Below are 12,179 nucleotides of genomic sequence, written 5' to 3'. Positions count from 1 at the left end.
CAGATCATTTCTGGCTGGCAGTTCCAGCGTTATGACGCCCGCCGTACCACTGCTTCCTCTGTGTGGTTGGGAATATGCCAACCCCATTTCAAATCCAAAGATTTAGCGGGAGAAATCATATGCGGAATAATACAAAAATATACACAAGGAAAAAGGGAGAAAATCCGAGGGGAATATCTACGGTGAAGCTGGCTTTAAGGGGGAAAATAATAATCATAATATTTATTTGGCGTAGTCCTTCAGAAGTGCAAAGTGCTTTTACACTTCTAACTTGAATTCCCTTGGAAAGGATCATGGAGTTTGATGGAATGTGAGAATGTTCTCCTTGGGGGGAGCATCAACCAATGAATGAGGTTTAATAAGGAATCTCCAAGTCCATTTTACTTTCTAGATGGAAATGGATTCCTAAAATATTTATGCTCTATTCTTGATTTCTTCGAGAGGAGAAAAAAAAATAACCCCCAATCCAGAGTCACTTTGCCTTCAATTATACTTTCAAGTTATATTCATATGTGTGTTTTATCCTTTGTCTCTTCTTAGGGGTCGTTGCATTAATTCTCCACCCTCTCTTACTAATGCCACATCTGTTTATTTTGTTTTTCTCCCTTTCCCTTGCTTTTAAGGCTGCGCCTAGGTATTAACTGGTATTTTCCCCCCAGCTGAATTAAAAAAAACCCATGTTTCATTGCTTACGGGGATCACGTAGTTCTTGTAGAACTTATTTTTAAAATGTTACATTTCACTTGTTTGTCTGTTTTTGGCTTATCTCTCTTTTTCTTTTAATGCTTGATTTAGAACAAGAAGATGAAGAAACCAGCACAGGATCGCACCTAAAACTTATAGTAGACGCTTTTCTTCAGCAGCTCCCCAATTGTGTAAATAGAGACCTCATAGACAAGGTAAAACCCCCCTCTAATATTCTAATGGTTATTCCTATAGAATACCATTTTCTGGATGTAGGTAGTCCCCAGCGTACGACCACAATTGAGCCCAACATTTCTGCTGCTAAGTGAGACATTTGTTAAGTGAGTTTTGCCCCATTTTACGATGTTCCTTGCCACAGTTGTTAAGTGAATCCCCGCAGCTGTTAAACAAGTCACACAGTTGTTAAGTGAATCTGGCTTTCGACTTGGCTAGTCAGAAGGTCACCAAAGGGGATCATGTGACCCCGGGACACTGTGGCCGCCATAAGTAAGAATCAGTTGCCAAGGTTCCGAATTTTGATCACATGGCCATGGAAGGGTCGTAAGGGTGAAAAACGGATGCAAGTCCCTTTTTTTCCAGTGCTGGAGTGATTTCCAACAGTCGCTAAATGAACTGTTGTAAGTTGAGGACTCCTCGTATTGCATTTTCAAATGCAGGAAACTTGGCAGCTTGTGAAAAGCTGTTCTGACAATGAGTTTAAATGGGTTTTCTGATCTACACTTGCAAAGAAAAGCCATGTAAAATTTGTTTGGATTATTAATAGCTTTGGGGAAACCCCCCACCCAATGATTCTGTAGGTTGGTCTGAGCCCGAAATCACTCGTGGATGGGGAGAACCTGCTCCAATGGTGGGGTATGGCCCAGTACGGCCGTACCGCTAGTACCCAGGAGCAGCTGACAGCCTACTGCAGGGGTCGGCAACCTTAAACAACCAAAGAGCCATTTGGACCGTTTCCCACAGAAAAGAAGACTCCGGGAGCCACAAAAACCTTCCTGACTATTTCCTGAGCGGCCACAAAACCAGCACATGTAGTCGAATTAAACTGTCAGCACTCCTTCATTGGATAATCAGGAAAGAAAACCACAAGACTCCATTGATAGAAATCAAGTGTACTTTTACTAATTATAAATGATCAGAAGCGTAGCAAAGCGAAGACTGATTATTTAGGCGCGAAAGCAAATGATATATAGAATAGCCCATTCCCCACCCCTTGGCATCCCAGTTACAGTCCAATCATAATTCTCCCAAGTGTCAGGTGCGAGATAACTTCGAAAGGCATCACCAAGATGGAATGTCGGTGCCGTTGGCCTTGGCGGGAAACCTCCTCCGCATGCGCAGTAAGACAGGCGGCAGAAACTCCAGAATCTTCCTCCAGCACAATTAGTAATCCCCTCCCAAATACCATGCCCCCCCTCCCCGTTTCAATGGCAGTCGAAGCAGCAGCAAAGCAGAGGCTGACATAAACGTTCTGTTTCCTCCTGCAACATTTCTTGGATTTATCCGTGGTTGGCCTACCGGGGGTCGGAAAGCTCAATAGGTTTGTGTGCTGACGGGTGTCACACATTGGCGGTTGTGACATATATTTTTAGCGACAGGGAGCCGCAGCAGAGGGATGAAAGAGCCACGTGGCTGCAGAGCCGCAGATTGCTGACCCCTGGCATACTAGTACGGTGGCCAGTTTGGCCCACCCGTGTTCCATACCTCTTTTTAAAGCAACCGGCCCATTGCGAATGCGCGTACAGCGTGCGGCACTTGCGCAACCTCCAACAAGCAGCTGGGTGTCACAGGGGCAGTGGAGTGCCCACGGGGGATGCCCGGCCCCGTGAGCAGTGTACCAGTAGCGACGGGGAGGGGAACCCACCACTGACTGACCTCCTCCTTTCCCAGAGCATAACTGGGATATGATAGCCTCTTGTATATCGTGAACTGGGTTTATGACTAGCTTGCTTTAGATTCAGATTCCAAGCTTTCCCTTTCTCCCACAGGCAGCCATGGATTTCTGCATGAATATGAACACCAAGGCTAACCGAAGGAAATTAGTCCGGGCCCTTTTCATCGTGCCGCGGCAGAGGTAAGCACCGAATTTAAACGTTGCGTTTAAAATTGAGTCTGAGATCTGAAGAGGTATAGAAATGAATTTGGGCTAGAGTGCCCATTTTCCCCGTAGCCTCTCTTCGGATTTTTAAAATGCATTAAATGCGCAAAAATGGGATTTATTTATTTAGTTCCTACACAGCCCATCACCTATCTGATTCCGGGTGGTTTACACCCTCATCCTAAAACCCTGTGAATACATGATATAAAAGCACCATGTAAATTAACAGAAAGAAAAATGTTTTGGGATTGTTGTTTACGACAGGCTTACTTGCCTAGAACTTTGTTACAGTTAAATTTGAAACAGCCATTAGATTGTTTAGATCCTGGACTATTGAAACTTAGCTCTGTTACTCCTCCACTGAGTGTTGCTTAGTTATTTTTCACTTCAAATGTGCGTGATGAAGAAGGTAAGCTAAACGCATATAAGTATCTGTTCTGACCCCCTCCTCCGTCCAGTAAGGAATGCCGAGAAAAGCTTAACTGGAATGTCACAGCACTTTATTAGCAAGAAACCAAAACCTCAGTGGCTGAAAGCCAAGCATAACAAACAGATAAGAACCTTGGCAGCAACTCAGACTTCGCCAGATAATAGCTTCTCCAGCGTTAGGAATGACATTGAATCCTGCAAAACCAGGCTCCTCCCAGTCTCTCTTTAAATACTATCTTGAGAGGAGCCTAATTACAATCACCTGGGTCCAATTATCTTTGGTAACTGCGTAGCTGCTCTCTACGTCGATCTGCCCCGCGTTGCCGGGCATCCAGTACCAAATCCCTTGGCTCCTCCCCACTGCTCCAATGCATGACGTCAGGATCACACTCCCTTGTCTCCTCCCCACTAGTCCAAGGCTCAGGCACCTCCTGGTGGCCAACCAGCCTCTCTGCGCCCTGTTTGGAGTCGGAACCCTGTCCAGGGTCCTCCACATCCTCCAGAGCCGACTCAGAGGGCCCCTCGCTGTCGGAGTCTGGTGGCAGCTCCAACGGCTCCTGCTGGGCCACAACAGTACCACATCTGGGCTGTTCTAAGTGAGGAAACCGCCATCAATTTTTAAGAAATAGCAATAGCAATAGCAGATTTTTATATACCGCTTCATAGGGCTTTCAGCCCTCTCTAAGCGGTTTACAGAGTCAACATATTGCCCCCAACAACAATCCGGGTCCTCATTTTACCCACCTCAGAAGGATGGAAGGCTGAGTCAACCCTGAGCCGGTGAGATTTGAACCGCTGAACTGCTGATCTAGCAGTCAGCCTGCAGTGCTGCATTTAACCACTGCGCCACCTTGGCTCATAAAGATTTTGCTCAACCTCAGTTTTGCATTTTTACAATTGCTCGACATACACACACACACACACACACAGACACACACACACACACACACCTTCTGACTATGCAGATATTTTTCCCTTAATGTCCTATTATCTATGGTATTAATATCCATGACCATAAGATCAGGATTGCCACAGATAACAAGGGCTTCCCCCGTACAGGTAGTCCTCGACTTATTTAGTGACTGCTCAAAGTTACAACGGCACTGAAAAAAGTGACTTATGACCATTTTTCACACTTACGACCGTTTCAGGTCAGGTGATTTACATTCAGATGCTTGGCAAACGACTCACATTTATGACGGTTGCAGTGTCCCAGGGTCGCGTGATCCCCTTTACGACCTTCTGACCAGCAAAGCAAAGGGGGTGGGAAGGCCGATTCGCTTTGCAACCGTGCCACTAACTTCACGACTGCAGCGATTCACTTAACGACTGTGGTGAGAAAAGTGGTAAAATGGGGCAAAACTCGTTTAACCAATTTCTCACTTAGAAACGTAGGTTTTTGGGCTCAATCGTGGCCATAAGCCGAGGACTACCAATGCAGCTATTGGCCTCAAGAGCATCTGCCTGATTTTGCTTGGAATCGGAAGCTAAATCAGATCAAACCTTATTAGCGCTCATGTGAGAGAGACCACTGTAAAATTCCAGGTATGAGAATAAATTACAAATCAAGAACCTTCCCAGGAAACTGGCAAACCATTTGCATATAGTTTCCAAGCAAAATAACTGGTTGTGTTTCTGAAATCATCTCAAGGCAAAAGAGCCTTTGTTTTTTTTAATATATCTAGTAACACTTTCCATATGAATTTAATAGTTTTGAAGTATTTTCAAATTCTTAGCGAAATCTTTGGAGTAACTCATTGGAGGTTCCGGGCAGTCTGTAACGTAGCTCTTGTCCAAGCATTAATCTCATTTTCGTAGTGGTTTTGATTGTGTTTTCTTACATTAGTCCTTGGTGTTAGGCCATAAGAAAAAAATAATACGGTTAACTCATTCTTAATGCAGGACTAATTCAGATTTTTGCCATGATGGCAAGAGCCAATGTAATGTCTAATTTTTTGACAGGAAAAACTCAGATTCAGTCTTTTTTCAGCCATGGAAATACATTAAGTGGGTTTGAGTCAAATTTGTTTCTCAGCCTTAAAATTACTCCCAATGGTTCTTATGGGGGATAAACTTGGAGGTGCATTATGCATGTTGCCTTGAATTTCTTTGGAGAAAAGGTGAGATAATCCAGTAATGATTATTTCATGAAAGAAGTGGAAACGTTTAATGTTAAATAGAGCCATTTTGGCACAGTGGTTAGAATGCAACATTTGCAGGCAAACTCTGCCCACTACCAGCAGTTCAATCCTGACCAGCTCGAGGTTGATTCAGCCTTCCGTCCTTCCGAGGTTGGTAAAATGAGGACCCAGATTGTTGGGAGCAGTAGGCTGACTCTGTAAACCTCTTTGAGAAGGCTGTAAAGCGGTATATAAGAATTATTGCTATCAAATAAGGCATTTATAAGTGCCCTCCCTCCCTCCCTCCCTCCCTCCCTTATTCCCTTTCTCACTCTCTTTCCTGATGGCACAGTGGTTAAAATGCAGTGTTGCAGGCTAAGTCTGCCCACTGCCAGCAATTCGATCCTGACTGGCTCGAGGTTGACTCAGTTTTTCGTCCTTCCGAGTTCGATAAAATGAGGACCCAGATTGTTGGGGGCAATAAGCCGACTCTAAACTCCTTAGAGAGAGCTTTAAAGCAGTTGAAGTGGTATATAAGTCTAAGTGCTATTGCATAATACTAAAAAAATGCAATGGTTACACTTTTCTCATAACTTCCCAGTAATATTTATAATTATATAATAGGTTCCCTAATATTACTGTTATAATTAATATATAATGCAGTTTATGTAGTAACCGGTCAGTCTAGAGGAGATCCACCCTGACTGCTCTTTAGAAGGCCGGATCCTGAAGAGGAAACTCAAAAGACTTTGGCCACCTAATGAGAAGGAAGGACTCCCTGGAGAAGAGCCTCATGCTGGGAACAATGGAGGGCAAAAGAAGAAGAAGGGGACGGCAGAGAAGGAGGTGGCTGGATGGAGTCACCGAAGCAGTCGGTGTGAGCTTAAATGGACTCCAGAGGACAGGAAGGCCTGGATGAAGTCCATGGGGTTGCGATGGGTTGGACACGACTTTGTAACCAACAACAACAATACGTAGTAACAGTGTAGTACTTATATTGCAAATATCTGAAAATTAGTTTAAAAAAGAGGAATCCCTGAATGTTCTTTGAAATAGTACTTTACCCATGGATTATCCTTTACTTGCAGGCTGGATTTGCTGCCTTTCTATGCACGGCTAGTTGGCACGTTGCACCCCTGTATGTCCGACGTAGCAGAAGACCTCTGTTCCATGCTGAAGGGGGACTTCAGATTTCATGTATGTTTCCATTGGTTTTCCATCAGATTGAGTTGCCCACATTTCAAAATGCCTGGCATAATAACAGGGAAACTTGCAGTAAAAGGCCAGGGCTCTTAACAGATGGAAGGTTTTTTTTTTACATTTCATAAATTAGAATGCAAAGTATTATTACATAATCTTAAAGTTTGACCGTGTGCCTATTCATGAAGAGGCTTATTTCTGACTCTTTTGCCTGAAAGAACTTGTTTGAAAATACTGATTTTCAGAGCATTCCAAATCTTGCTGCCACATGGCAACGTTGCTTAAATTGCAGATGGCGAGAACAGCAGTTGGAAAACTGCAAAGATTTCTTTGGGTTTTGTCCTAAGTAGAGTTGGCAGCCAGTTTAAATTTTTAGATACTTGCTTTTTCAACATGGTTGTTGGGCTCGGAGATAAAAGACTCAAATAGCAACTGCTCTTTAAATTTTGGAATCTTCTTAAGTATTTTCTTGAATGGTACTGTCAGTGTTCCAAATACCATGCAGAATTAAATCAGAGTCGAAGGCAAAACTATGCTTAAAGTTCCAATTTAATAAGGCAGACATGTTGGCATCGTGCTGTGGGATTCCAACTCTGGAAGTTACATCAGAATCCTACCCAGTTAAAAGTTCATGATCTTGTCCCCACACCCACAATCCATCGCATGGTCCAATCTTCTTCTTCCATGCTGGCATCTCCACCCAGCTGCTTCCGGTCAGGTGTGAAGGTGCGGAAACAAAGGATGACCTTGGCTTCTAGTAAAGAATGAAAAACAATACATTCCACAATCCTACTCCTTCTATTTCTCCCTCCCATTGACTATACTAATGAAACAGCATAATGAAATAAGAGAAAGTGTGGCAGGCCAAAATTCTAAAAGGAATATAAATGCAGGCCTGACAGGTACCCAGAAATGGAGGCTGGGAATATCCAACTACTATTCCAAAATATACCATATTCTTCGGAGTATAAGGTGCTCCAAAGTATAAGATGCGCCCAGCTTTTGGACAGGAAAACAAGAAAAAAAAATCTGCCTCTGCCTCCCAGCAATTTGCCTCCTTGCAACAAACAGCCTGTTTCAGCTTCAGCACAGTCTGATTAGCATAAGCAGCTGATTGTCGGTTGGATCAGTCTCCCAACCATCAGCTGTTTCAGGCTGCAGGGATTGCCATAGCTTATTGCCATCTCTGCGTGCCCCATTTTCTGCCCATTTCAGGTGGTGGGAATTGGAATGGCCGGAAAATGGGGCGTGCAGAGGCCAAAAATGGTTTGAGGAGGCTGCAATAGGTAATGGCAATTCCTGCAGCCTGAAACAGCTGATGGTTGGGAGACTGATCCAACCAACAATCAGCTGCTTGTGCTAATCAGGCTGTGCTGGAACTGAAACAGGCTGTTTGCTGCAAGGAGGCAAATTGCTGGGAGGCAGAGGCCAAAGAATGGGGGCCGGCAGGTGGGCGAGGCTGCATTCGGTGTATAAGACACACCCAAATTTTCGTCATCTTTTAAGAGGGGAAAAGTGCTGCTTATACCCCGAAAAATACAGTAATCCTCAGTTGACTTATGAATTCCTTTCCTTTGTCTGTTGTAGGTCAGACGCAGAACTGTACTATAAACAACTTTGATCGTTAATTAAAACCAGAATTCTTTAAAATAAGTCCTCTTGCCTGCCATGTATTATATACTTCAACAACATTTAATGATTAACTACCAATTTATATAACAATTATATAAATTACATACTAGCCGTCTAGGAAATGTATTGGAAACAGAAAAATAAAAGCAGTTTTAATTGCAGGTTTTCACTTATGAAGGAGTAATGAATTTTGTCATTAAACTTCTGATGTCTTTTTCCTAAAGATAAAGCTTTCTTTGTGGGTACAACTAATTTCTTTAACTCCAAAGGGTTATTTTACACCTGGTTTTAAATGGCAGCTCAATACAATTTAAATTATTTATTGTTTCTTCATTAATTTTAATGTGCCTACTCTCTTTTATTGAGATTCTTGGTCATCCAGGCCATGGTTCCCCCAAAGCTACTTTTTCAAGAGGCAACTGGACTTTACGGTTTTTCTTTGAAAATGTTTCACTTCTTATCCAAGAAGCTTCTTTAGCTCTGGCTGAACCATCCAGTCAGAGCTGAAGAAGCTTCTTGGGTGAGAAGTGAAACATCTTCGAAGAACAACCAGTCCAGTTGCCTCTGGAAAAAAACACCTTTGGGACAATAAAACTTGTTAATTCGCAAGGTGCATTTAAAGATGAATCTCTCTGAACAGCTGTTTTTGGATCCTTTAAATATTATTTAGATGGTAGTACCAGGGAACTAACTTTATATGAACCTGAATGGAGAGACAGAAACATTTTGCTGCTTATAGATTTGATTCTCCCTTGTGAAGTCAGCCCTCACTTCAAAGTTCGTTCTTGCCACCAAAAGTTGTCAATTCTCCAACACTGGAAGTTTTTAAGAAGAGACTGGACAGGCATTTGTCTGAAACGGTATAGGGTTTCCTGCCTGAGCGGGGGGTTGGACTAGAAGACCTCCAAGGTCCCTTCCAACTCTGTGATTCTAATCTATTATATTCTAAACCTCTAGGCTTACATTTAGTGCATTCCAAATCAGCGGACTGAACTTGTAGCTGTCTAATGTGTAACAAAATGTACATTTGTTACCTCTGGATAAAATAAACCATCATCCTTGTCTTCAGGTGAGAAAGAAGGACCAGATCAACATCGAGACAAAGAACAAAACCGTGAGGTTCATTGGAGAGCTAACGAAGTTTAAGATGTTCTCCAAAAGTGACACGCTGCATTGTTTAAAGGTGAGCGTCAGTTAACCGGATCCTGTCCCTTCCTTATGTATGACTAACTGGAGGGGGTTATGCTTCAAAATCATCTTATAAAAAGGGATGTGCGTAATTAGAATTAACTGTAATGATGCTTTTGTCAGGGTTCCAAATAGCATCCAAAATTAAATCAGAGTCCGAGGCAAAGTATTGCTCAAAGTTCCAATTGATGAAGAGAGCCATGTTGGCACATCTGGGAAAACCCCAATCTGAAAGCTTTTCCCCTCCCAGTTGAAAGTTCAAGATCTTGCCCCCAACCCACCAGTCCATCCCATGGTCCAATCTCCCACTGCCACGCTGGCAGCTTCCACCCATCCAGATCCGGTCAGGTGCAGAAGTGTAGAGACAAAGGATGACCTTGGATTTCTAGGAAGAATGTTGTTATGGCTACATATCATCTAACTCCGTACAATCCCCCCTCCCATTTTTCCCCCAGTAGAAAATGCATAGCAGAATAATAAGAAAGTGTGGGAGGCCAAAGATCCAAAAGGAAAGATGGCTGCAGGCCTGACAGCTTTTATCATTTAAACATTTCTGTTTTTCTTTTTAAAAAAAGGTTAATGTTACAGATTGGAATAGAATATGCAAACCCATTGCAGCACCAGGGGTTTGCTTGTCTCCCAAAATAAGCTTCTTCTGAGAAATGTAGTGTATGAAGTATGCTGACCCATGAATGTTTCATCATGCAATCCCTTTAAACGGCCATGCTACTTTTTCACAGATGCTCCTGTCCGACTTCTCCCATCACCATATCGAGATGGCCTGCACTTTGTTAGAGACCTGTGGTAGATTCCTCTTCAGGTCTCCGGACTCCCATTTGAGGACCAGCGTCCTTTTGGTAAGGATTATATGATGTATAACTTTCTTCTAATGGTTCGTTCTTTCTTTCTTTCTTTCTTTCTTTCTTTCTTTCTTTCTTTCTTTCTTCCTCCCTTCCTCCCTCCCTCCCTCCCTCCCTCCCTCCCTCCTCCTCCTTCCTTCCTTCCTTCCTTCCTTCATCTGTCTTCCTTCCTTCCTTCCTCCTTCCTTCCTTCCTTCCTTCCTTCCTTCCTCCCTCCCCCCTCCCTCCCTCCCTCCTTCCTTCCTTCCTCCTTCCTTCCTTCCTTCCTCCCTCCCCCCTCCCTCCCTCCTTCCTTCCTCCCTCCCTCCCTCCTTCCTCCTTCTTTCTTTCTTTCTTTCTTTCTTTCTTTCTTTCTTTCTTTCTTTCTTTCTCCTATTATGGCTCATACTAGTAAGTACAGAAGCTAATTCTAGGGCTAGAGTGAAATACTATGATTGGGTACCTGACTATAGGTATATTTCGAGGGCACGTGAAATAAATAACCTTGGAAGAAAATTGCAGACATCTGTTCTTCCTATGTTATCAGCCCTCTGCCTGAGTTCATAAGAGTGGCACTTTTATTGACAGTTGGCAGGGTGCATCATGTTGTTAGTTGCATGCCTGACCCATCGCAACCCCATGGACAATGTTCCTCCAGGCCTTCCTATCCTCTACCATCCCCTGGAATCTGTATTCAGTGTATAAGATGCACTCAGATTTTCACCCTCTTTTTTTTTGGGGGGGGGAAGGTGCGTCTTATACTCTGAAAAATACGCTATGTATCAAATTTGGAAACCCAGCTGTCTCTCGCGCGCGGAGCGTCACAAAAAAACCATACCTTTCCTGCTGTGAATGTTGTCGCCTCTTGTTTCCAGGAGCAAATGATGCGGAAGAAGCAAGCGATGCACCTTGACGCGCGCTACGTCACGATGGTGGAAAACGCCTACTACTATTGTAACCCTCCCCTAGCGGAGAAAACGGTGAAAAAGAAACGCCCTCCCCTCCAGGAATACATTCGGAAACTGCTGTATAAGGATCTGTCCAAAGTCACCACTGAAAAGGTTCCTTTTTTTTTCTTCCTCTGTAGCCGAGGATCTAAACGGAGAGAGATTATCCGTAATTAGAATGGAACGGAATTGGGGTGGATGGAATTGGACGATTAAACGGATTAACATTTTTGTGTCTCCCTGTTTTGCGATCCTTAAGGGATGTGGGCCCGTTCTGTAAGCGGAGAACCAAGTGGGGAACCAGATATTTTAAAATTCAACCATGGCGGGCCTAAACGTTGAGCTTAAAATGACGATATGGAATCAATATTTGGTTCAGAGATCAAATAACGTTTCTCAGGTCTCTTATAGATAATTAAGTTTTTCTACATAGTTTTTCTGCAGTAAGTTTAATGTGTATATCCTCCAGAACAACATACCGTATATACTCGAGTATAGGCCGACCCGAATATAAGCCGAGGCACCTAATTTTACCACAAAAAACTGGAAAAGTTATTGACTCGAGTATAAGCCTAGGGTGGGAAATGCAGCAGCTACCGGTAAATTTCAAAAATAAAAATAGATACCAATAATGTTTTTGAATATTTATTTCAAAGAAAAACAGTAAACTAGCGGTGTATTCAATGAAATACTTCACTCACCTCATGATGCTGATGTCCCGCTGTGATGATGATGTCCCGTGCAGCCGCGGGAGCGATGTCCCGCCTCCTATGACACACGGCACAGTGATTCCTATCATTGGATCACTGTACCAGAGGAGGTGGGACATCGCTATGTGGCTGCTTGCCATACCAAGGAGGAGGTGGGACATCGTTGCAGAGCGGCAGGAGGGGGAGGAAGGGGAATCGTAAGACAGCCCTGCATTACATTAGAACGTGAGGAGGGGGGATGGTGCGGTGCGCGCTGCGCGGCAAACTGACACAGAGGGAGGGGAAACTCACAGGGGCACTCGGCCATTCACGAG

General features: G+C 43.6%; 1 protein-coding gene across 2 annotated transcripts in view; it reads left to right on the top strand.

Annotated features, from left to right (window-relative positions):
* Positions 1-11,611, top strand: part of UPF2 (UPF2 regulator of nonsense mediated mRNA decay) — a 36,403-nt gene extending 24,792 nt beyond the window's left edge. The window contains exons 8-13 of one of the 2 annotated variants that reach the window (XM_032221695.1): positions 796-899; positions 2,691-2,776; positions 6,438-6,546; positions 9,251-9,364; positions 10,110-10,226; positions 11,084-11,611. In XM_032221695.1, coding sequence (XP_032077586.1) covers positions 796-899; positions 2,691-2,776; positions 6,438-6,546; positions 9,251-9,364; positions 10,110-10,226; positions 11,084-11,332 — 779 coding nt within the window. In that variant the 3' untranslated portion in view covers positions 11,333-11,611. The remainder of the gene's footprint in view (positions 1-795; positions 900-2,690; positions 2,777-6,437; positions 6,547-9,250; positions 9,365-10,109; positions 10,227-11,083) is intronic. The other variant, XM_032221696.1, reaches the window with a different exon arrangement.
* Positions 11,612-12,179: the final 568 nt, after the last annotated feature.

This window comes from Thamnophis elegans, chromosome 7 (genome assembly GCF_009769535.1).
Source record: "Thamnophis elegans isolate rThaEle1 chromosome 7, rThaEle1.pri, whole genome shotgun sequence".
Classification (NCBI taxonomy): domain Eukaryota; kingdom Metazoa; phylum Chordata; class Lepidosauria; order Squamata; family Colubridae; genus Thamnophis; species Thamnophis elegans.
The sequence above is the reverse complement of the archived record's forward strand: the minus strand, read 5'-3'. Positions and strand labels throughout refer to the sequence as shown.